We start from the raw sequence: 26,944 nt of genomic DNA on the forward strand, positions 1-26,944 counted from the left end.
GTTACCATATTCATATACTATGGTTGAATCTCATTTTAAAAAGTCCAGGTCATATTTCACTCCAAAATACAAAAAATAAATCAATTTTGCATTGTAAAAATACAATATTCAGCACCTTTGTCCATTTGTACAACACATACCATCATGATATATGAATTTTTAACAATTTAAATAATAATATATTAGTGTTTTTGTATCACGGTAGCCAGAATGTCATTTCTTTTTTTTCTTTGAGGGGTGAAATATGATCCAGACAGGTTTTGTGAGACTCATACTTACATGTGGTTTTCCAAGATACTGCAAAGAATACCATGTAAGTGTAATTACTTAGAAGCTGAAAACGCTTCTCTGACTGACATGAAGAGAGCAAATCAGTGATTTTTAGGTGTTGCAACGTGCACAGGTGTTGTTATCTGATCAAACCCCATCCAACACACACACACCCACACACACACACACACACACACACACACACCCACACACCTGTTCAGCATCACAGTTTTCCTCATCATCTGCCTCAGGCTCTCAGACAGTCCTTTCAACACATCTGTAATGACCAGGTTGTGTGTGTGTTCATCTCTCTTGTGTATTTTACAGTGTTTACACCGAAACTAATCAGATATCTTCATGCAAAAGAATTTATCATATGGCTCCTCGATGAAAGTCACACATTTCCCCAACCTTACAAATATCACATGACTTCAAGCCTTATTTCCAAAAGATGCAAGTCAGACAAGTGCTCTAACGACAAAACCAAAGGGAGAATGTTAGTACTTAGGTAAGGTAAAAAGAACAACAAAACAAAATATTCAGCAAGGATATTAAAATGATCAAAAGTGACAGAAAAACATTTATAATGTTACAAAAGATTTCCATCCCAAATAAATAGGGTTGTCAGAAATGATTCCAGAATAATTTCCACAAAGTAATGAAGCAGCACAACTGATTTCAAAATTGATAATAATCATAAATGTATCTTGAGCATCAAATCATCATATCAGAATGATTTCTGAAGGATCATGTGACACTAAAGACTGGAGTAATGTATCACATTGTAATGATACTTCGGATAATTAAAATTTTTACTGTATTTTTGATCAAATAAATGCATCCTTGGTGAGCATAAAAGACTTCCTTCAAAAACTTTTGAAAGGCTGTGTATAATAAAATGTGAAGTAATTTTATAAAAATGGGGTGAAAACAATTCATAACTATATATGATTCAGCCGCTTTACACTTGAGGTTATAACTGGAGCCTTGTTAAGATTTAACTTCCTTCTGGGGACAATTTTGTAACCTAAAGGGAATCCAAACACAGAGAATAAAATAAACAAAAGCTGCTTCTGAGACGACTGAACATGAAGACAGAAGCAGCAAATCAATAACAAGGAACAAAATGAACACAAATATTTTAGCACATCTGAATCGATACTGCACGACAGGGACAAGCTGTCAGCCTGCATTCCGGCACTCTCTGTGTGTGTGTGTGTGTGTGTGTGTGTGTGTTTGTTTGTGTCAGATAAACACTCCGGACAGCCTGCAATGCTTCACTTGACTCTATTCAACACCTCTAGAATCTCCTCTTCTTTAGACGGCTCGCTTTCTTTCCATCGCAAACACTGCACTGATGTTGCCTCCAAAACCTCCACATCACATTCACATTCATGCATTTAGCAGATGCTTTTATTATCTAAAGCGACTTTGGTGTTTTTTTTTCACATGTGAAAAACCATGCAAGCTGCAAAATACAAAGAAAGTAGATTTTTGTATCCGTTTTGCAGGCAAAAAATGGAAGCCTGATTCTACACATCTCTCCTCAACAACACACACATATCATTTATTTACATTTACTGTAAGCATTTAATAAACGAGCGACATTCATGTCCATAGCATGCACTTAAAGATGAATACTTCTGTTTAAATCTCTGAGCAATACACTGCAAAAATAGTTTTTCGGTACAAATATCGAAGCATTCTTATGACGTAATTGACTTGAGGTATGTCTTGTTTTCTTAATAATGTATCAAGTTTATACTTGAAACGAGAACACATATCTGCCATTGAAAAATAAACTTCCTTCCAAGGAAAAAAACAGATTATTTTTCTGATCCCATTGGTAAAGAGAGGGAGGTGATCGTTCATCTGTGGGACACAAACATGCAGACAGGCCTGTGCGTGCACCCTCTCATCCCCCAATAGACACTTCCTGAAGCATTCCAGCCCAGACCTAAAGTCGGACAAACAGCTGTGTGACGCTTACTGAACCTTTGACCTTCTCTTACAGAGCCAATACACAGAGAAGGAGACAGAGGAGAGGAGAGCCACAAACACACACACACACACACCCTGGTGAGTCCGCACATCTACCTGTCTTGAATGCAAATGCCATGTGAAAACCCTTTTAGGAGCTTGGGACACAAACTAAAGAGGCAGAGATGCTTAAACGATCTGGCACATGCAGCTTCCAAACCCACACATTTGGCTCGAGTCAAGGCAAAAAACCACAAAACATCCCGTCTCAATAAAACCCCCTCTGAAATTAGATCGAGAGCTTAATGAAAAGTCGTCTAGTAAGTTAATGTGCGTTTGTGTGTGTGTGTAAGCTTTCATTTGAACCCGTGCTGCACAAGTTCAGGTCCAAATCTAGTCAAACACACCTGAACCAGCCAATCTGGGTCTATGGGTTCAGTGGAAAATTACAATTCTCAATTTGCATACTTTATACTATGTGCTAAATGTACATATTTTGCTGGTTATGAAAAGTACAAATGTTGGAGTAACCCAGCTAACAAATTTTTTTTCTACACTCTAAAAAATGCTGGGTTAAAAATAACCCAAATTGGGTTGAAAATGGACTAACCCAGCAAGTGGGTTAAACTAGCTGGGTTAAAACAACCCAATTGCTGGGTTAGTCCATTTTCAACCCAACTTGGGTTATTTTTAACCCAGCATTTTTTTGAGTGTAAGAACAGTTAGTTATGAAAACGTTATTTCGGAAGGTTCAAAACGTTAAAAGAACATTAGAGAAAACATTAAGGGAACGTTACATTTGATCATTTTGCAAACAATGTTCACTTTAAATGTTTCTGAAACAAGTAACATTTAAAAAGATATTTGATTAAACTTTACATTTATGTGCTAATGTTTTGAGACCACGTAACAATGAACAAACATTCGACTAAAGTTACTGGAAGAATGTTTGCTCATAACGTTGAGAGAACCTTGTCAGAATGTTAGCCAAAGTTCTCAACTATTTGCTGGGAAAACTGAATCAATATTAGGACAAATTACAATGCCATAAAATGACATCTTTACGCCCATAGACGCCCACTGTTTGTGTATAAGCTTTAACATCTAGCTAAATTTATTACCGTAAAATTCTACATTTTTGCAATTCATACATTTATAAAATGCCTGTAACACTAGTTTTATAGTGATATATTACTTAATATTACTAAATTGGTTAAAAAAAGGTGTCTGCAAACATAAATGTGAAATAAATAATGGAAACACTTTATTTTACGGTGTTATTGTTACATGTAGCTACTATAGTAATAACTATAAATTATGCATATTAGATAATTAAACAAAATTCACTATAAATTACATGCAACCCTAAACCAAACCCTAATCCTAACCCTATAGTAAGTATGTTACTTAATATTACTCACTTAAATGTATAATTACAATGTAACAAAGACCTGTAACCAGAAAAAACAATGAGAACCTTTTCAGCAAGGGATTGTGGGTAATATAAGCTAAAAAAACGAAAATGATCTTTAAAAATAAGCGCAAACGCTATGATTTGGGACGCACTAAACCTCATCTCATAGTTCTGGGAACAGAGTGGGATTCAGTCTAGATCTCCAGGAACAGGATTGAGTATCGATGCTTGAACGTGTGCACTTTCTGCCCCTGTCCAATTGCCCCTCTCTGCCTCCTGGTGTGGTTGTGTCTGTATAAAGCGAGTGTGTCTCGTCAAGCATATACCCAGCAAGCAATAGCCGTCATTTCACCGCCTCGGTTAACTATAGACCCGATATAGTCCGGCTATGAGTAACCCACTTCAAGCCAAAATAACCTTGAGTTTGGTTACATGTTGTTGTTGCCAAAATAACTTGCGAGATGTGTGATATTCCATCATGTAAGCAAAGTCAACAGTGATTGCAAGGTGTTTGGTTTCATCTCTTTGACATGTTCATGTTCTAGATGACTAGTCTACACTGCAAAAAATGCTTTTCTTACTTGGTATTTTTGTCTTGTTTTCAGTCCAAATATCTAAAAAATCTTGCATTAAGAAGCATTTACTAGACAAGCAAAAGCTTTTGTCTTATTTTGGGGAAAAATAACTCAAAATTAAGGGAGTTTTTGCTTAAAATAAGCAAAATAATCTGCCAATGGGTTAAGCAAAATCATTTTTAAGAAGCATTTACTAGACAAGCAAAAGTTTTTGTCTTATTTTGGGGGAAAATAACTCAAAATTAAGGGAGTGTTTGCTTAAAATAAGCTAAATAATCTGCCAATGGGGTAAGCAAAATAATTTTAATTCAAACAGAACACAAGATTATTTTACTTACCTCATTGGCAGATTATTTAGCTTATTTTAAGCAAAAACTCCCTTAATTTTGAGTTATTTTCCCCCAAAATAAGACAAAAACTTTTGCTTGTCTAGTAAATGCTTCTTAATGTTAGATTTTTTTTAGATATTTGGACTGAAAACAAGACAAAAATACTAAGTAAGAAAAGCATTTTTTCTGTGATATTCTTGGGCCATGGTTAGTCTGACATCCCAAGTTTTGCCTTGTTTTAGCCTAGACGTCAGGGCTGTGTTTGGACGGCTATTAGACATCTTTTTAGAAGACGGGGGTTCATATATTGTACCGCCTGAGGTGGGACAAGGGTTTATAAAACCCAACTAAACCCCCTCACCCTGTCATGGCCTGTCCCAACAGCCCGGCACAAGCCTCAGGTCCCTCACTATTTTATATCTTGTATTCACCCTTGACCTGGACACAGAAGACAGGGCTCAACAATAAAGAGTAGACAATGTGTTGTTCATGTACATTCCTGCAAAGAAAGAAATTCCTCAAGCGGTATGAAATTCTCCCCGTTTCGGAAGGAGCATCTGTGTCAACACTACATCCTTTCGGAACAAAAGCTGAAGCGACGTTACTCGATACTCCTGCACATATAGTGACATCCTGCTCATATTTGTTTTACACCGATCCTGCGAGTGTCCTCCGACATGCTGTTTCCAGTTCCCCATGTGTACACACTGCGGTGTGTTAGTGTTTGGATAAGTTGCTCGAGCAATCGTCAATCGTCTGCTTCGTTTGCGCAAGAGTGGAGCCAAGGTGCTCAATTAGATTTACCTTATGCAACCAGACTTACAGCACAATGCTAAGGTTTACCTAACCTATAAACACATGCACGTGAACACACACACCCTTCATACATGTCCAGATGTTTACGCTCAAATACAGGACTGCGATAGACATGTGTGCTTTATGGGCTAGTGACATTTGACGGATAGAGAGCATGTGGTTTGCATCCATCCATTAGGCACACGGCGAGCGGCCACTTGTGCACGACAAGGGTGAACTGAAGGATGGGTGAACTTGAAGAGACTCGTGGGATTGGTCAAATTGAATGTTTAAAGCAGGGCAGAATGTTTCCGGAGCACTTGGTTTGAGGATATTGGAAAAGAAGAGACCACTTTGCATCTTATGCTTTACGGCTCACACTGCAAAAACAAAAAGCCTTTTTTTGACTTGTTTTCCAGTATAAATATCAAAACATTCTTAAATCAAGATACATTTACTTGAGAAGCAAAATGACGATATAGGGCCAGATTGACCAACGCAATCTACCAAGAGCAGCGCCAATTAGTGTCTGGTTTATGACGTGCTTTTTGGGGGGAAATAATGGCGCAAATACCAGTATATTGACAAGCGCGAACCTTAGTAAATCACCTTGCATGATTCATTTAAATACTCTTCTCCCATAAGTTTTGCGTCTGGAAAGGGAAACGCCTACAAATGCATATGCGCTAAGGTCAGCAGCAAAAATAACCCTATCCACGCCTTTTCAGTGCTAATTTTTCACTGTGTGTCTTTAGTAAATCCGGACAGTAGTTTTTCAACACCAAAAGAGGGTTTGCATTGGCACGAGCTGTTAGTAAATCTGGCCCTTAAAGTCTTATTTTCTGGAGGAAAATTAAGTGATTTGATGCTCAAAACATGAACAAATATCTTCCAATTGAGTCATAAAAATACACTTGATTAAAAGGGAATACACCATACATCAGAAAAATTTCACTTAATTTTAATTAGGGATGCACCGAATCCAGAATTCGGCTTCGGATTTGGCAGAATATTGGACTTTTTGACTTGCACTACGTGCACTCCGCTGGTCGGACGTAATGACGCCGCCGTTGATTAAGGGAAGGTGTTTACTAGGTGGACCGATCGAATGCCGCAGGCTGTGAGAAAGTGAAAATGTAACTCGTGAGCAGAAAACGTGTTATTTGGCAGTACTTTCAGTCAAAAGAAGGTGATTCAAGTCGAGCTCATGTTCAATTTGCAATGCTGATTTGTCTCGTGGTGACAAGGACCCTAAACAACAGCCACTGTTAAAACATTTGCGTATTAAACATCTGAAAGAATACGAGTTGTGCATGAGAAAATCTACAGACAAGAGCCAAAATGCAGCAACTTCAGGTACGGCAAGGGAAGGACAGTCATAATTTTACCTATACTTTCTTTTCTTTTTTACAGTTAAAATAAAATAAAATGAAAAATACACTGCTGTGGACGTTTTTTTACTCCATTAATGTGTTTACTGTGGTAATGGACTGAGGATGAGAGTAGGGTATTCAGTTTCGGATTCGGCTTAACCAGTGGATTCAGTTTTCGACCCCAAAAATATGGATTCGGTGCATCCCTAATTTTAATATATGCTTCAGAAAACGACTTAATATTTCCAGTCATTTTGCTTTTCAAGTAAATGTAACTTGATTCAATTATGTTGGAATATTTAAGAAAGCTTGTTTCAATTTAACAATTTAAAAGGTAAATGTGACTTTATAGCTCGCAATTCTGACTTTATATCATGCATTCCGACTTCTTTTCTCAGAATTGACAGAATTGCAAGTTTATATCACACAATTCTGACTTTATAATTGCGAGATGTAAACTCACAATTGCAAGAAATATTGTCCCGTGGTGACAAGGACCCTAAAAATAGCCACTGTTAAAACATTTGCGTATTAAACATCCGAAAGAATACGAGTTGTGCATGAAGGAATCTACAGACAAGAGCCAAAATGCAGCAACTTTAGGTACGGCAAAGAAAGGACAGTCATAATGTTGCCTATTATTTCTTTTTTTTTTACAGTTAATAATGCTTCAGACAACGACTTAATATTTCCAGTCATTTTGCTTTTCAAGTAAATGTAACTTGATTAAAGTATGTTGGGATATGTAAGAAAGCTTGTTTAAATTGAACAATTTAAAAGGTAATTGTGACTTTATAGCTCGCAATTCTGACTTTATATCATGCATTCGGACTTCTTTTCTCAGAATAGAGAGATATAAACTCACAATTGCGAGTTATAAAGTCAAATTCTGAGGGATATAAAGACAAGTTTATATCATGCAATTCTGATTCTATTTCTTGCAATTGTAAGTTAACATCTTGCAATTTTAAAGTCAGAACTGCATGAAAAAGTCGCAATTGCGTGTTATAAAGTCCAATTCTGAGGGATATAAAGACAAGTCTATATCACGCAATTCTGACTTTATTTCTTGCAATTGTAAGTTTACATCTTATAAAAGTCAGAATTGTAGTTTATATCACGCAATTCTGACTTCAAAATTGCAAGATGTAAACTCACAATTGCAAGAAATAAAGTCAGAACTGCATGAAAAAGTCGCAATTGTGTTATAAAAGTCAGAATTGCAGTTTATATCACGCAATTCTGACTTTATAACATGCAATTGTGACCTTATAGCACGCAATTCTGAGATAAAAAGTCTGAATTGCAAGATGTAAACTCACAATTGCAAGAAAAAGACAGAATTGTGAGATAAAAAGTCGCAATTACCTTATTATTTTTTTTATTCTGTGGCGGAAACAAGCTTCCATAGACATTTGAACTGGAAAAAAAGAAGTAAGAAAATCCCCTCTTTCATTGCCTTTTCAGTTCCAGTCGTTGTTTGAGACATACATGAGCAATAGCAAGTGTTGCGGGTGGAAACATGTTGATATTCTCGCATGGATTGCAACCACAGTCCGTAGCTGGTGGCGCATCTATCTTGCACATCCCGGCTGTCTGCGGGGTCTTTTGGGCAAACAATGCGCTCTATTGTAGCCCATGAGGCGATAGACGCATCCGCATGTCATGTTTATCTTAGTGTAAGACGTTCATATGTGTGTGTGTGTCAGTTCTGAAAAACGGCCCCAGGGCTACCAGACTCAAAAAATAAATAAGAAAAAATCACCAACGGACAAAAATAAAGCAAGTTGCACAAGCAGGTTATCGTGGCTAAATATCACAGTTGGCTGGAATGAGGAGAAATGCAGCCTTGCCAATGCTGTCATCAGCAACACATAAAGACATTCCTAGACAATTGCATGTCCTGATGCGCTCTTGGCTGCCAAAAGACCAGTCAGCGCTCATGTGATGGGATGAGGATCCGGAGAATGACAAGTGCGGTCTTCATATCTGAGATCTGTGACGTTTACAAAACGGCCACCGAGTACATTTGCACTTCCATATTTATAAATGACCTCTATTGTTTCTGTGATGATGCTTTAATCATCTCTTATCTTTGATGCTCAGTCTTGCATGCTAGCGTAATGTTGTGTTGCTGTCATGCTTTAGTCGTGCGTTTTGACCTGATGAGGGTTATGTTTGATTTGCATGTGTGAAACCCACAGATGCTACATGAAACTGCTATTTGCTTAAGTGATTCCTATAAATAAAAAACAACCGATAAAAAGGAAGCGTGCAGACACTTGTTTGTTTGAATGACAGAACAGGTAGAGTCACTTCAAACGAATGTTTGGAGTTACAAGCAAGTCGCAGAGGTTCAGAGGAACTCGACACACACACACACACACACACACACACCGGGTTACAGAAGTTCGTCCTCTCTTAACCCAGCAACTATCATATTATGATGTCGAAGCCATCACAGCTTCGGACGCTACTCTACTTCCTCTCCGGTCCAGCGGGGCCTCACACACATTAACGCTTCAGTTCATGATCAACACCACAGCCACTGCGCCTTCCTGACACTTAAAGGGACAGGTCACCTAATGAACGCCCTGCCTTCCTTTACTCACCTCATGTTGTTCCAAACCAGTATTACCTTCTTCTGTCAAACGCACACACATAAAATATGTTTTGAAACATTTCTTGGACTCATGACTCATGAAAAATTATGAGATACTAATTGTTAATTATAAAAAAGTCTAAATTATGAGTTACTAAGACATAATTATGATATAAATAGTCACTTTTTTAAATTAAATTATATTAAAGTCATAATTGACTTGACTGACGTCAAACTTGACTTTGAATTTCAATTTATCTTTTGACTACATAATAGACTTTTTATAATTATACTTTTTATATTATAATTGACTTGGCATTGACTTATCTCATAATTGTCTTTTGTCTCATAATTTAGATTTACCTTATAATTTTGACTGTTTATGACTTTATATCATTATTGACTTGGCATTGACTTATCTCATAACTGTCTTTTATCTCATAATTTGGACTTATCTTATAATTTTGACTGTAATAACTTATGACTTTATATCATAATTGGCTTGGCATTGACTTATCTCATAACTGTCTTTTATCTCATAATTTGGACTTATCTTATAATTTTGACTGTTTATGACTTTATATCATAATTGGCTTGGCATTGACTTATCCCATAACTGTCTTTTATCTCATAATTTGGACTTATCTTATAATTTTGACTGTAATAACTTATGACTTTATATCATAATTGGCTTGGCATTGACTTATCTCATAACTGTCTTTTATCTCATAATTTGGACTTATCTTATAATTTTGACTGTTTATGACTTTATATCATAATTGGCTTGGCATTGACTTATCCCATAACTGTCTTTTATCTCATAATTTGGACTTATCTTATAATTTTGACTGTAATAACTTATGACTTTATATCATAATTGACTTGGCATTGACTTATCTCATAACTGTCTTTTATCTCATAATTTGGACTTATCTTATAATTTTGACTGTAATAACTTATGACTTTATATCATAATTGGCTTGGCATTGACTTATCTCATAACTGTCTTTTATCTCATAATTTGGACTTATCTTATAATTTTGACTGTTTATGACTTTATATCATAATTGGCTTGGCATTGACTTATCCCATAACTGTCTTTTATCTCATAATTTAGACTTATCTTATAATTTTGACTGTTTATGACTTTATATTACAAATGACTTGGCACTGACTTATCTCATAACTGTCTTTTGTCTCATAATTTAGATTTACCTCCTAATTTTGACTGTTTATGACTTTATATCATAATTGACTTGGCATTGATTTATCTCATAACTGTCTTTTATCTCATAATTGAGACTTTTTATATCATAAATGACGTCATAACTGACTTCTCACAATTTATCTCATAGTTTTAACTGTAATAATTCGACTTCATCATTTAAACTTTATATGTTGTTATTGACGGCATAATTGATTTCTCATGATTTCAAAATTGTCTTTTATCTCAAAATGTAGATTTATCTCATAATTTTGACTATGTAATAATTTTACTTTTTATAATTAAGACTTTATATCACAATCGGCTTGCAATTAATGACTTATGTCATAATTCTCTTTTATCTCATAATTTTGACTGTAATAATTTATGACTTATATCATAATTGACTTGGCATTGACTTATCTCATAACTGTCTTTTATCTCATAATTTAGATTTATCTTATAATTTTGACTGTTTATGACTTTATATCATAATTGACTTGGCATTGACTTATATCATAACTGTCTTTTATCTCATAATTTAAATTTATCTTATAATTTTGACTGTTTATGACTTTATATCATAATTGACTTGGCAGTGACTTATCTCATAACTGTCTTTTATCTCATAATTTAAATTTATCTTATAATTTTGACTGTTTATGACTTTATATCATTATTGACTTGGCATTGACTTATCTCATAACTGTCTTTTATCTCATAATTTAGACTTATCTTATAATTTTGACTGTAATAATTTATGACTTTATATCATAATTGACTTGGCATTGACTTATCTCATAACTGTCTTTTATCTCATAATTGAGACTTTTTATATCATAAATGACGTCATAACTGACTTCTCATAATTTGAACTGTAATAATTCGACTTTATCATTTAAACTTTATATGTTGTTATTGACGGCATAATTGATTTCTCATGATTTCAAAATTGTCATAATTGTCTTTTATCTCATAATTTAGACTGTAATAATTCGACTTTTTATCATTAAGACTTTATATCATAATCGACTTGTAATAAATGACTTCTCATAATTGTCTTTTATCTCATAATTTTGACTGTAATAATTTGACTTTATATCTGACATTTCATATTTGACTTCTCATAATTTCAATTTATCTTTTGACTACGTAATAATTTACAACTTTTTATATCTTAGACTTTTTATATCATAATCGATCTCATACTCATTTTTCACTTGTCAACTTTTTGTCATAGTTAAGACTTTAAATGTCATAATTATGAATCTCTGTGTCAATAATGATTGACCAGAGCCTGACTTTTTTATGTGATGGAAATGGGCTTCGATGCATTTGCTCCACAGTGCGTTCAGAGAGAGCTAATCTCAATGGAGAATCTCTCTGAAATGGAGGAGCGCTGACAGCCGGGCTCTGAGATCCCTGATCAAGCAGTGCTGAGGGAGGACATCGGGCCAGCAGGCATCAAGACAGACACAAACAAATGAGCATGAAGCCTGACATCTGGCCTCAGCGGCATGCAATGATAATTCCTCAGAGCAAGTGCTTGTAAATCCATATCCTTTTGGATTGCTCGCTATAAAGCGCAAGGCAGACATCTGCAGTCTGTCCTTTCCGGCCGCCCACATGGCTCGCCTCTGGAGAAGCCCTGGCTGCAGTCAGGCACACGTCTTGAGCATTGGGTTTCTATGCAACCCTGAGGGCGACACCAGGCTGAAAGAAGCTGCCCGCGGGCTCAGGATTGTAACACAAACCTGCGAGTACCTGCAGTGAAACATCTCTCTGATGTCGCAAACAAAAGGACCCGATGAGGTCCGCTCGCAGCCAAAACACAGAGCCCAGACAAGCCTCCCGCATCCTGCAGACGCGCAACTAATTGAACGGCGAACACTGTCCATTCTTTGTTTCTTAAATGAGTGTGTCAGGCTGAGGTTGTGGGCAGAGATGCTTATCAGCACCACCATGAAAGATCTGGGGGATCGTATTCAATGCACTCACTATGAGCGGACGCTAAGGGGACATGCAACAATCCCAAACTCTTAAATCTAGAATGAATCCTTTATGTGTTGTTACCGTCCCGGTTTATTTCATTATAGCTAGACTGGATCTTAAAGGAGTAGTTCACCTTAACATGTAAATGTCATCTTTTACTGACACTCGTTTCTTTCAGCACATTCAAACTCACTGCATTGTGATAAAAGGATGTACAAGAACTTTGGCAAATGAATTTATTACATTTAAGAATATTTAATGATTTTAAAATGATATGTATTATTTAAATACATGTTACTTCTACTATTTAATATGTAACTATCCTTTTGCACTACTTATTTAATTATATGTTGTTATATTTCTTGCTGGTACTGGAAAAGGAGTCGCTTTTAATCTCATTGTACATGCACTGTAAAAAAATAAATAAACATTTTCTAGTGACCGATCACATTTACATTTTTTAGTTGGCCAAATTGAATTTCTTGAATTTTAATTAAATTAAATTGCATCAATTCACAGAAATTTAATTTGGCCAACTGGAAAATTTTGATGTGATCGGTCACTAAAAAATGTTCAATTGGAGACCTGATTTTATTTTTACAGTGTGTGTGTGTATAGTGACAATTCAGTTAATTTTCATATAATTTTAATAAATACATTTTGTTTAGAATTTTTTAAATATTTAATATATTTATTTTAATATAATACTGCTTTTCAATATGACTAAATATAATTAATAAATTAAAGTTAATTCAAGTATTAAATATATTTATTAAATGTAAGATTTAATTTTGTAGAATTTAAAATTATTTAATATTATATTCATTATTAGATCTTACTGTATTTGAATATATGTATAATATATTAAATCAAAAATAAAATATAGTTAAATATACACTAAACTATTTACATTTATGAATTAAAAAATACAACATGTATCATTAGATCTTACAGTATTAAAATATATGTAAAATACATTTAATGTTAAAATTATAAAGTCATTTAAAATATATTTAAATATACACTAAAATATTTACATTTATGAATTAGAAATACAAAATGTAGTATTAGATCTTACTGTGTTTTAATATGCGAGACTTTGAAGGACTTCAATTTCATTTTGTCACACAAAGAGCAAATGCACACTTTAAAAAATGCAGGGCTAAAAATAACCCAAGTTGGGTTGAAAATGGACTAACCCAGCAATTGGGTTGTTTTAACCCAGCAATTGGGTTGTTCTAACCCAGCGGTTGGGTTAAATGTTTGCTTAAAACAACCAAATTGCTGGGTTAGTCCATTTTCAACCCAACTTAGGTTATTTTTATTTTTTTGAGTGTACCTTTGGTCATTTTATCATCCTTTATGGTATGAAAAATAGCAGCTTAAACTAGAAAACATCTCCTTTTGGAACAACATGGACGATGAATTGTATTTTTGGTGAACTATTCCTTTAACTCTCAACTCCATGTAGAAAAAGCAGTGCTTTTATTCGGTCGGCTCCATTCAGGACAGCAATGGCAGCGACATGCACTTTTTCAGGTCACGGCTGTAAATCCTGAGCCAAGAGAACGCTATTCTTCTCTCAAAAACTAGAAAAAGCGAGCGGTAGAGTGGAAACAAAGCCGCCCCAGCCGTCAGTCGCTGCAGCAGCCAGAGTCACCTTTAGCTTTGATGTGTCTTTTTTTGTTGTGGTCACATGAGCGGGCGAGTGTTTGACCTAGTGAACCTGAGATCAAGGCCGTCAATGATGATGTTCTGTCCTTCTTTGTGCTATTTAAAACACAATACACTCGCTTTAATTACTACCCTCCTCGACAAAGGGGAAAAACAACATCAAGTTTAGCAGGTATAGTCGCATTACATAACACTGACACACTTCCTGTTTAAAGTGGCATGCACAAACTGACACGCTTCTGTTTGAAGGTCTACTCGATCAGCCCCCTAGCTTTCTAGGGTCATGAATCTGTATATGGTTAAGAGCACATGATGCACCCTGGAGCATTGTGGGACTATTTAGGGAGCAAACGTTTCAGTTTGAAAGAAAATGCAATGTTTCAGCCCTTAAAATGGATAAATCCCAGATCAGTGCCCCGACTACTGAACTAGAGAGCTTTGTATTTCAATAATACAATGTTTATGGCCGTGCACTGTCAGGTTGAGGGATGATACTGGTGCATTGTGGGCAGCAAGGTCCAGCTGTGGTCAGGTGGGGCAGGTAACAGGAAGTCTTCCTGTTTCATCTCACGGAGACCGTGATGTGGGCGTCAGGGGTTAGTTGCTCAACTCTGATGCCTAGAAAGAGCTCACTGACTGTAAACTACCAAAAATATGTATAGCTGATGTTCAAATTTCTTGTACAGCAAACTAATATCCCTGTCCGTTTAATTATAGTTAGACTGGATCTTAAAGGATTAGGTCATCATTTACTGACACTCATTTCTTTCAGCAAATTCCAACTCATTGCATTGTGATAAAATGATGTACTAATGCTCTTGGGCAAATGCATTCATTGTATTTAAGAATATTTCATGTTATAATTTTTTTTAAATTATATGTATTATTTATTATTTAAATGCATGTAGCTACTAAATATATATATTTTATATTATATATTTTTAAATATATATATTTTTACTAAATGTATGAATATTTATTTTTTTAGAATAGTAAAATAATTAATATATTTATAATAATACTGTATTTGAATATGACTATATATTTAAACTTTTAATAATTAAATATAATGTATTACAATTATTACAAGTTTAAATATATTTATTAAATGTAAGATTACATTTTTGTAGAATTTACAATTATTTAATATTATACTCATTATTCGAGCTCACTGTATTTGAATATATGTCAAATATATTTAATGTTAAAAATATATTTATTTAAAATGTATTTGAATATGCATTTACAATATGTACATTTATAAATGAAAAAATACACAATGTGTGTATTTGTATTAGATTTTACTGTATTTGAATATATGAGACTTTGAAGGACTTCGTCACACAATAAGCAAATGTTGAAGCCATTTAAAGTGTATATAGGGAACAAGTCATATAGACTACCTTTGTGGTAATTTTATTATCTTTATGGTATGGAAAATAGCAGCTTACACACACACACACACACACACACACACACGCACGCACGCCGCGCGCGCACGCGTGCACACATTCCTTACATATATAATTTATATTAAACTACATATATTCATCCTGATTTTTATTTATTAAAAATGGATTGTAATTAAAATAGTTATTTATTGATTCTATTAATAAATAAAACATATTATTAGTAACTTAAAAAGGGAACAAATGAATGTTATTTACTACAGTCAATATGTACTCATGGGCAGTATTTTGGAACCTGCAACCCTAAATATTTAACATTCCTCCACCTTCCCACCTCCACAGCTCCTGCCTAAGATGACACATGCTAACTCCGCCTCCTTTCCCTCAGCCCCTCTCCTGCCTCAGAGCACATGAGCCTTGTTCTGAAGATAAGAGCTCTTGACACGGGCCTGCTGACGCCCAACTCACTCTCTCGGCTCCTGGCATCTGCCACCTCCACGAGGCCAGTCTCCCTGCCTCGCTCGTCATGTCCTTTGCTCTTAGATTATGAAAAGAGCTGGAAAGATAACGAAAGACAAGACTTTTCCTTTTCCAGCAACTCTTCGTTTGGCACTTTAGTTTTTTTTTCTGCTGGAAGCCTTGAGCAATAACGTCCTTATTAACTGCTTTCTATTTAAATCAGCACATTTTCAATGGCAAATACGTTCCTTTAAATAATCCCATGCGGGGATATGCAAAGCACCAGCTGGTCGAACGAGACACTGACAGAGAAAAAGGGGAAATTAAAAAGATGTAGAGAGATCTTGGTAACACTTTACAATACGGTCCCATTAGTTAACATCAGTTTATGCATTAACTAACAATGAGTTAACCTTAACAATCATTGTTAATGTTAGTATGTTAAAAACACAACTGTTCATTGTAAGTTCATGTTGTAAAATGTTACCAATCTTTATAGTCAGTGACTGATTAGTGCGGCTGTGCATATTTTCAACTAGTTGTAATTTTTAAGACCCTTTAAGTCCTAAGAAATATGCTTAGAAAATGGCTCACATCAGACCGAAGTTTGATGATAAATGTATTATTAAAAGTTATTAAACGCTGTGTTTGTTACATAAAATGTGTTTTGATGGCAAGTACAAGTATAATGCGGAGTTGCGACTGGTTTATGTATAATTTATCTAGATATTTTTTGCTTTAATATTTCTAGGCATTCTGTCTGCACACTAAAACCCTCATCAAGATATTGCATCTCTAAATTAATTCCCACTAAAAGCAGTAAAAAAGGATCATGTGACACTGAAGACTGGAGTAATGATGCTGAAAATGCAGATTTGCAACATGGAAATGCATTACATTTTACAATATATTACAATAATAGTTAAAAAAGGATGATATTTCACAATATTACTGTATTTTTACATAAGAGCATAAGAGACTTATTATAAAACATTTGAAAATGTTTTATTATTCCAAACTATACGGTACCTTCTGGTCTTACATTTAAACATTTAGCTGACACTTTTATCCAAAATGGACCAAAAAGTGCAACAAAAGCAATTTGTCAAGGAGCCAACAATACTCACAATATATACAAAGCCAGGTATATTTGACAACTAGGAAGGAAGTAAGCTAGATAAGAAGAGAAGTTCACATCCTAAAAATGTTTAAACAAAAAGTAAGTGTACTAGTGGGTACAGGAGGAAAATACAAAGCCAAAGAGGGATGTAGAGCCAATAGCTGGCTGTAATGACAGCTTTATCACACAGGTGTGACAGGTCAGACGCTCTGTCTGACTGAATGCCACACAGCAGGAGAGTCACTCGGAGCAGATCTGAGAGCTTTAGGTTAATCCCTGAGAGGTGTTTTTTTTATCAGTGGCTTGATAAGTCGCAGGCCTCTGAAGGGAAGGAGGAAGATGGAGTATCTGTGTGTGCTGGATGGGGGTTTATCTGAGATCAGACTCGAACTCCCACTCCGTGTGTCTCCGTCGGCTGGCTAGATTGTTTCTTGTGATGGTTTGGAATGATGCAGAGTAGGATAAACACCGGCCAAAATTAAAAATGATGTTTAGGCAACAGCTTTATCTCCATACCTGCCCTGATCTTTCCGCCAGATGCTTCCCTTCACTCAGAGTCACCGCTACTTCATAACCTACAGTCAAGCTATCCTTTAAGAAATTTGCAAGTCAAAAAAATGTATAAATACGAGGGCTCGGTATCGGCAACTCGAAGGCAGTTTGGAAAATAGTTGAGCTGACATTAAAATAAAATCAAATATATAAATCAAATAACATACACACAAAAAAAGTCACTGTTTGGATAGGTCCAAAGAATGGATGCACCTCTCAATAGAAATACATGTTGTGATGTTATTTCCATCAAGATGTGCGTCAATTTTTGGTCCAGATCATGTATTGACAATGCAAGAGTCCAGCACTCTGTAAAGTCTCCTCCAGCACATCCCAAAGACTTTCAATAAATTTAAGATCTGGACTCAGAGGAGCCAGTTCATGTGTGAAAATGATTCTTCATGCCTCATGAATCTTGACATTGTGACCTGGAATATGGCCGTGATGTGTCTTCCTACATGGTTGTTTAAGAAATTAAAAGCTACACACGCCATCACTTAAAGCTACACTGTGTGATATTTTCCCCCATCTAGTGGTGAAAAGGTATATGACCATCCAGTGAATATTAGTTTCTGTTCCTCTCAATTCCGATTTCGTTTTAACTCCTACGGTGGCCGATTTAGTCCAAGATTAATATGGCTTCCAGTTCGACCTCGTCCACATTCGACACGGTGCCATCGAGTGTTAAAACGCGAAAGGCGAAGCTTGAATTTACGGGTATGTCCCTCTTTGGCTGATGTACTTTCAAGATGGAGGGGCAACATGGCGACCCGCATTCAAACCCCTCACCCGTATGTATTTTCAATGGCATATTATAAACTTACGAGAATACTTTATTACTTGAAATAAGTAAAAAAAAACATTAATGCGCACATATATTTTTGAAAGAACTAAGTGTTTTTAAGCTAAGAATAAACTAAAAAAGTTACACAGTGTAGCTTTAAGGTCAAAAGACATGTTGCCAAACATATAACATGCTAGAAGCATAATGATGATCCAAGACTCTTAAGCATTTGCCTATTTAAATCCAAACACCCACTATTAGCCACAATACTAAAGGTATTGCTGTCATACTTCTAAAAAAAGGTATATCCCCGACAGAGTATTTCCCCCTTGATCCTAGTGTGCCTTCCACACTTCCTTCTGATCTTTCTATCAAGCTCGGCTTCCCTAAAGTTCAGGAAGGGAGGACTGAGGTTTTGCATTATCCTCATTCATCTATTCATCTATCAGGTCTGCTCTTCACATGCCAGATGATACTGTGAAACACAACACCACAGTCTGAATGCTTTGTGCTGGCTGAGGGACGGAAGTGGACTTTGCCCTCTGACTGCAAATCTATCACAGAAAAGTCTCTTTCTTTCCTCAGTCTCTGTTTGTCTTTCTTGTATCTTAAATCCACTTTCCCTTCATGTTTAAAAACACCACCCTGATGTTCGTATGGCTTATCTTTGTGTCTTTCCCTGGTTTACGCCTTATTTTCATCAGCCGTTCGTTTCTTTTAGTAGTGCTTCAGACTTTTTTCAGAATCTCTGAAGACGTCTAGGCTCTGAGAAAAGGGATAGCACATCTCTTCTCGTTCTGATTTGAGGTATTATTCATAGCTGTAACAACGCAGGACGAATTACAAGCCAAGCCACAAACCCTAAACATGAGCAATAGCAGCTTTAAAAAATCATTCTGCTCTATGCATTTATTTGGTCCACCTCTGATATCACACAAACTCTATTCACAACATTCCCACGGTACTCTGAGAGTCAAACACCATGGGACGGCGGTGACCTGCTACCCCCTCATGATTAACTGCCCATAAACCACTGCGCTCCACCTGTTATCAGGTTATCTGGAAGGCCTGTGTGTTTTTTTCCATCATTGCCTCTAGTAAAACAACTAATCAGGTCTCACGGACTGTAAAGCGTTACGCATCAGTGAATGGAGACCAGCTTTTTGGTGAAGGAACCGGCGCATACATTACTCTTTCACCTAGCCTTGTTGTAAGATCAACACCATTCCAAAAAGACAGATCACAGCTAGAGCTCATTACAAGAACAGGTATATGGTGTCAAAACATGTCGGAGAATGCAAAGCCCATACGAGTGAATCAATATCAGTGACCGAACATAACAAAGTACTTTCTTTTAATGTCCCTTTGAACCCTACCCTTTTGCCTTTGTGCCGAGAAAAAGTTTCATTAAATAGGAAAAAAGGCAGACAGACCAAACAGTGCACACGTAATAAGCAGAGGATTAGTTTCAGAAAAATATGCGTGTGCTTGGCAGTAGTCCCAAGCTTTTTTTCCTGCTTTATTTGCACTGAGCGTCAAACTAAACCCACTGTCTAAAGACAGACGCTTGCATCACAGCCAGCAAGTCAATGGGACAGAGCAACAGGAATGTCTAAACCTGCTCCACTGCTTTTTAGACACAAGAGAGAAGAAAATGGCAAAAGACAGGCAAATCTCTCTCTCAGGATGACTGTCCAGAATTTGCGTATAGGAAACCAAATGTGTTGCTGACGGTGGTGACGTCAGGATTACAGTTTTGTGAGTTGTGTCAGGCTACAAAATGTACATAAAAATATGTCATAGAAGCAATGCATATCTATGAAATGTATCAAAACCACACAGCAAAACCAGAGTTGTCCTAACTAAAATAAAAAATAAAAAGTAACTTCAAATAAAACATTAGATAATACGTTTAATAATAAGTTGAGGCACTAAAATGGTTAAAACTGAAATAAAAATGAATAGATATATAGAAAATATAAAATATAAAAGCCAAAGAACTCACTTTCATTAAAAAAAATGCATGACTTCCATTCGCTTTCAGCGAGAATGCACCTTACAAATATCCAGATGTTATTACCATTATCTTTAGAAACTCACATTGATCTAACAACAAGACTAACACCTTTCTATCAGCCAACACAGAATAAAATACATCCAAAAAACTAAATATCCTAATATCTCTCTGTACTGTCCAATAAAACCGAGTGAGAGAATTTCACCTCAGCGTGAACTTCTAACAAGAAACCCCCCACACTGTCCAGGAGAGAAACAGAAGGAGGAAAATCGTAAGGGAGAACGAAACGTCCCCACCCCTCCTTTCAAGGCCAGATACTGCAGCGACTGATCTCACAGGGGATGATAAACTGTTTCCCCAGCTCACTTCAGTCTCCCAGCTTCATATCCCTTTATCTTTCTTTTTCTCGCTCTCCTCCCTGTCTCTCACGTTCCTCCCTAAAGGTGTCTGAGCTCATCTGATGAGCTCTGTGTCTTGGTGTTCAAGGTCAAGTCTTCAGGTCCAAAAAAATTGGGCTGTTATTGGCGTGTACCAGTGCATCTCTTGATCTAAATATAAAATGAATTAATTTGAAATGACAGAATGTTTGTAGAAAGACACAAACTGTACAAATCACTCCCAAAAAGAGGCTAGTCTTGTGAGCCAATGTGCAACAATGATTCAGTATGTGTGCTGTAAACTATGATGGAACTCAATGTTCATCAAACAGTTGGGTGATTTGTGGGTGGAATGGTGCACAAAGCAGGATAGACAATGTTCATTAGGACACTTATAATATAACATTCAACCATTCCTGAAAGAGTACTTCATAAGATACCTGAGATACGGTCAACTATATGGAATTCAAAATGTTTTGTTTTGATAAAAAAAAGAAAAATAAATGTCAAAATCACCCTGAAGTCCAGTGTAAGGTTCCAGCAGGCATGTACACCATTACCACTACTATTGTTTGAGTACAACCATGTCAAGAGAGCTCGCCTTTGATCACCCTTTGAAAGCACTTGGTCTAAAGCAACCCTTTTACTCAGCCACATAAAAAGACTGACCTCATAGACTTGGGAAAGCAGAGAAACAAAAACCACAGCATGTACTGCAGTGTTCCTTGAAGTTGCAAATTACTTTAAAGCTTTAGTTGTTGATTCATGCCGTTCCTAAACTTTGGCAAATTTTAAGTGTCAAGACTGGCGTACGTTTAAATATGTTTCAAAGTCAAGAAATACAATGTGTATTTGATTGAGCAAATGTTTACTTGGCTTTCTTTTTACATTGCAGGCTTGAAAGGGTGAATGTGAAGGCAGCAACATGAAGCTCTTCCTCCCTCTACTGCTGCCCCTCCTCTTCTATCAACTCATGTCCTCCCCAGTATTGGCCAACACCTGTCCAAAGGACTGTTCCTGCCAAGACTCCATATTCTGCTTTAGCCGCAAAAGCACTAAAATGCCCAGCGAAGTACCAACAACGACTAAGAATCTCTATGTGTTCAAGAACGGAATTGAGTCCCTTTCCCAAGAGGATTTTGTTGATTTGGACAGCCTGGAGATGTTGGATCTAAGTCAGAACAAGTTGACTGAACTCCCAGATCACGTGTTTGAACCCCTGTCCTCTCTTCACAACCTGGACCTGTCGGCTAACCAGATCACTCACATATCCAAGGACAGCTTTGCTGGACTGGAACTTCTGGAGAGGCTATATCTCTACAGCAACCTCATAGAGAGCATACATCCTGCTGCTTTTGATGGACTACAACAGCTACTGGAGCTCAAGCTGCAAGGAAACAAATTGACAATAATGCCCGCTCTGAAAATGTCCCATCTGCTTCTGCTTGATTTACGGTTTAACAACATCCCCTCGCCAGAGCCAAACGACCTACAGACACCCAAGTTGGAGTCACTGAAACTGGGCGGACTGGGGCTTACTTCTCTGAACGAGGAGCTCTTTGGAGGCTTCAAGAACCTCCATGAGCTCGACATCTCCAACAATCAGTTAACAACCTTTCCAGAAGTGTTGCGGGAAGCAAGGGGCTTGGTTACTCTCAGTTTGGCTGGTAATCCCATTAGACCTGTGAAATGGGAAGACTTTGAGAAACTGACAGAGCTTCAGGAGCTGGATATTAGCAATCTAAACTTGCAAGGGTTGCCAGAGACCTTATCGCAGGTCTTTCCTAACCTAAAAAGACTGTCCGTCGCGGAAAACCCTTTCAACTGTCTTTGCAACCTGGCTTGGTTTCCTAGTTGGCTGCGAAACAATGAAATTCAGTTGGGGAGGACGGAAGAGACACGCTGCCACTTTCCTCCTTTTAATTCCGGGAAGGTGCTGGAGAGACTGGGGCACCGAGAATTCGGATGTCCGATAACCACAACTGTTACGACTCGGACGGTAAAGACAACTCCAGTACCGCCAGCTCCGGTTACCAGTTTACCAAGTACAACACATGCAGTTCTCCCTGCCAAACCTAGTGATAACCCCTCTACGGAAACCGACTATGATCCTCTGCCTCCCACCCCTAGTACTAGTATCGACCCAATCCTAAGATCAACCTTCTGTCGAACCAATTTCTGCCTAAATGGAGGAACATGTTGGCTGGACAACGAAGGACAGAGGCAGTGTATTTGCCTACCAAGAACATCAGGGACATACTGTCAAAAGGAGGAAAAGGATGAGGGCGTCCCTACAACAATCGGCACCGTGGAACCTGAAATTACTGCAACGATGGTAACTAGCTCCTCAATACTTTTAGACCTTCACCGGTACATTGATATGCGCCCGCACATCCGTGGTGTAAAATTAACTTACAAGAACCTTTCTGCCCTGGATAAACGTCCCAAGCACCTCAACGTACCACCCTCTTACCCGGAGTACACGCTGCGCGGGCTTCAGCCAAACTCTACATATTCTGTATGTGCCAGTCCGTTGGGGGAACATGGGAGCATGGATCTTGTATGCACTGAGGCCCAGACGGCCAGTCAGCAGATAACTGCACGACGGGAGGACCCAAAACTCACTACGATGCTAATCCCTGCAGTCGCCATCCTTCTTCTGCTAGTGCTAATAGCTGTGGCTGTTGGGGTAGCTTGCTACATGCACAAAAATAAATCAAAGGCTCACCTGGACTTAGAATGTGATCCGTCACAGCTGGAGCTGGAGGGTATGGACAATGGGGCACTACCCCAAAAGCAAGAGATTATCTCCTGTCCATCAACAGCACAGAATGGGGGCTTGGACTACGAGGTGCCCCTCATTCAGGATCACCATAGTGCGAACAACAACATGAACAGTTTGAAGCCCTCGTATTTCTGATAATTGCGAAAGGTTTGTGACTTTACTTACATGCTAAAGCATGAAAGATAGTGCTTTACAGGGTACCACAGAGGACAGTAAGACCAGCCACCAGCTTCTTTGCAAAGAGACCGTGGCATTTGGGTGATTCCTGCTGCAATCCTGTAAGGACATTTCTGTCAAAATGACATCCTCCTAAGTGCCTTCTAACATCTGAAAAATGGACTCTACATGCCAATCTTTCAACCAAAGATCTTTTAAAAATTTGAATTTGGCTGCCAATCGTAAAACGGATATAAGGCTGACTGAAAAAAATTGATGTGTAGCACCTGCGTGCAACTCTTAAGAGCTGTGCTAACTGTGAACCGTAAGCCCTACATTTGATTGGGCAATTGAAGATATTGAATTTATAGACTTCCTAAGTATCAAGGCTGACTCTTATGATGCTTTGACTAACTGATAGGCATTGTTACTTTGTTTTATATCTGTACCTTTTTTGTAAATGTTTTTGTACAAATATGTGACTGTTACCAGGCGGCTGCTCTTCCCCCATATCTTGTGACTTTAAAAGCAGACAAAACACCAGATTAAAAACTTTGAAGATTAAAATGTACTTGTACCACTGAGTGAATCAAAGGCTTTAGTTTAGAAATGTCAGACAGTCTAAGCAGTTAAAAGTCTATTCAGACTTGGAACTAAATCCCTCCTCTACATTGTAGCCCTTGTCCCCCCCCCCCCCCCCCCCTAGAAATAGAGACAAAAAAGTTCAATGGAAATGGCTGATTAATATACAATATGTTCTGTTTGTAAAAACAAATTAGTCTTGCAATATATTATTGGAAGCTACAAACTGGTGGGATCTTTTTTAAATATTTATTTATATACAAAAAAAATATTTTTTCCCCCCCTATATCACTGTTCAAAACTTAATTCTGTGTCACTTACCAAAATTAGCCATTGCACTATTTACATGTTACTCGACAGAGAGTTTACTCTGGCAGTCAACACCGTTTTGACAGATTTATATGTTCAAAAACACTAAAGTGTATGTTTGGCCAGCTCGAAGCATTAGCTAAACCAGTCCAATGACTGAGATCCAGGCCGTCATTGATCACTCCGTAAGCCACAGATACTGTGGATTCTTAAAGGTAAAGTTTACCGCAAAATGCCAAACTGAGACAGTGGGGAGCTGTGCTGATTCACCTCTGTGAGGAAATGTGTTACTATTTTAGCACTTGTTCTACGACCTGTCAAATGATGTTTCCCCTCCAAAAAAAATCATAAAATACGAAATGTAAAAATGAAATTGCATAACCTTCTGCTTAAAAGAAAAAGGATTTGTAATTGAAAACATTTTTTTTATTGTTGTTGTTGTTGGAATATCCAAACTGGAAAAACTCTCAGCAGTATGAAGTATTGAAAATATTTGTGAATATTTTTGATAAGATCTGCCTCTAATTTTCCCTGTTTAATTTGGGAAGCTCTTTTTTTTATACTTTTCTTTTGTCTACATGGAGATGTTTGTATATGTATGATGGTATTTTCAAAAAGCTGCAAATAAAAGAGAAAAACTAAACAAAAACGACTCTTTTATATTCTTCTATTTCTCGCTCAAGCTAGCTGGTCTGATTAGCAGCAGAGTCAATTAGGTTTACTGACGTTGAACGTGATGTTTTTAAGATTTAATAGACCAAAATAAATGTGCACACAGTGCTAGCATCCTCAACGCCATCTGCAAACGCACCACCCAAAGCAAACTTTTATGAGGAATTTTAGGATTTGAGTGCCAGGGAAAGGTATTATGTTTTCCCTTTATAGAGAAAGCTTGAGGTAAACAAGGGATTTTTTATTAAAAACAAACGACTGCCAAATCTAATAGGTGCAGTTTCACCTCCATCTACGTCACCGGACTGAACATAATGAGGATTGTTTGTTATTACACACATCCTTTAGGCTGACCACCCACCTGTTTTACAGGTACATTTGAACGGGGTTCGCAACTAACGCTCGCACTACTCCCAAAGTCTGCTTATCTACAGCCATCCAGCTGCAATCTGTTGTATATTAAGCCCGTTTAACAACACAAACACATAAAACAGCCCACCGCTGTCCAGCACTAATAGCATTTCCATTTGTAATGCGCACACTCATGTCCAACAATTAAAAACACAACAGACGCTCTCACACAGCACTGCCCATTAACAATAACTAAGATATCAGGTGGAGGCAATTTTGACCACGAAGCGTACAAGCACACGTCAGTCGCAGGAGAAACAGGGCTCTGTGTGTCGATGGTGGTGGGTAGCTGAACGTGTGTGCGTCTGCTTTCCAGCTTTTCAATAAAAGGCCTCCATTATTCTGTGATTTTAAGAGAGCTGGTCCTCTGGCTGCACTCCAAAGCCAGACTCAAACTGAGCTGCTCAAAGGGCCTATTGTAGACACCCGAGCTGACTTTTTCAAATTATCTTCCAAAAAATTCCACAGAAAATTACTGCTGAGTAAATATTGTTCTGCTCCTTGTTTTTTCTTTCTTTTTTGGTCTTGCCGTTTCCATACTCAGTTCTAGGGTGATGACGCCAGGGTTGTGTGTATTAGGAAAAGACACACAACCCCTCACCCCCCCCCCCCATTCTTGGCATAAATACCCTACTTTTACATGTTACATACGTACAGGCAGAAACTAGAGAACTTCACAATGTAGACCAGGGTTATCCAAACAGGGGTTTGTGAGGGAGCTACAGATTTGGCTGAAACATAAAATAAAATTGGGGAAATCCTGACATCGTAGACGCCATATTTAATAAAAAATTCTTCAACTCCTGCAAAATATCATATCTTATCAAGTATCACACAGTGAAAAAAAAGTTGCTTCCTTAAATTTTTAAGTTCAATCAACTTGGATGTTTAAGTCATTTCAACTTAAATTACATAAAACTGACTTAAAAATGAGTTGAATCTCGAAATCGTAGCTGGCATATTTAATAAAACAAAATGTATCTGTTCAATTACGTGCTTTAATGCTAAATATCATATCTTATCAAAAATCACACTGTGAAAAAAAGTTGCTTCCTTAAATTTTTAAGTACAATCAACTTGGATGTTTAAGTCATTTCAACTTA

General features: G+C 37.1%; 2 protein-coding genes across 3 annotated transcripts in view; one reads left to right on the forward strand and one right to left on the reverse strand.

Moving 5' to 3' along the window:
- Nucleotides 1–25,380, forward strand: part of vasnb (vasorin b) — a 32,882-nt gene extending 7,502 nt beyond the window's left edge. Inside the window, exons 2-3 of one of the 2 annotated variants that reach the window (XM_079827392.1) lie at nt 2,285–2,349; nt 21,822–25,380. In XM_079827392.1, coding sequence (XP_079683518.1) covers nt 21,852–23,846 — 1,995 coding nt within the window. In that variant the 5' untranslated portion in view covers nt 2,285–2,349; nt 21,822–21,851 and the 3' untranslated portion in view covers nt 23,847–25,380. The remainder of the gene's footprint in view (nt 1–2,284; nt 2,350–21,821) is intronic. The other variant, XM_079827393.1, reaches the window with a different exon arrangement.
- coro7 (coronin 7) overlaps nt 1–26,944 on the reverse strand; it is a 222,125-nt gene that overhangs the window by 66,974 nt on the left and 128,207 nt on the right. The window lies entirely within an intron of this gene.

Source organism: Gobio gobio, assembly GCF_949357685.1.
Source record: "Gobio gobio genome assembly, chromosome: 1".
In the NCBI taxonomy this organism is placed as follows: Eukaryota; Metazoa; Chordata; class Actinopteri; order Cypriniformes; family Gobionidae; genus Gobio; species Gobio gobio.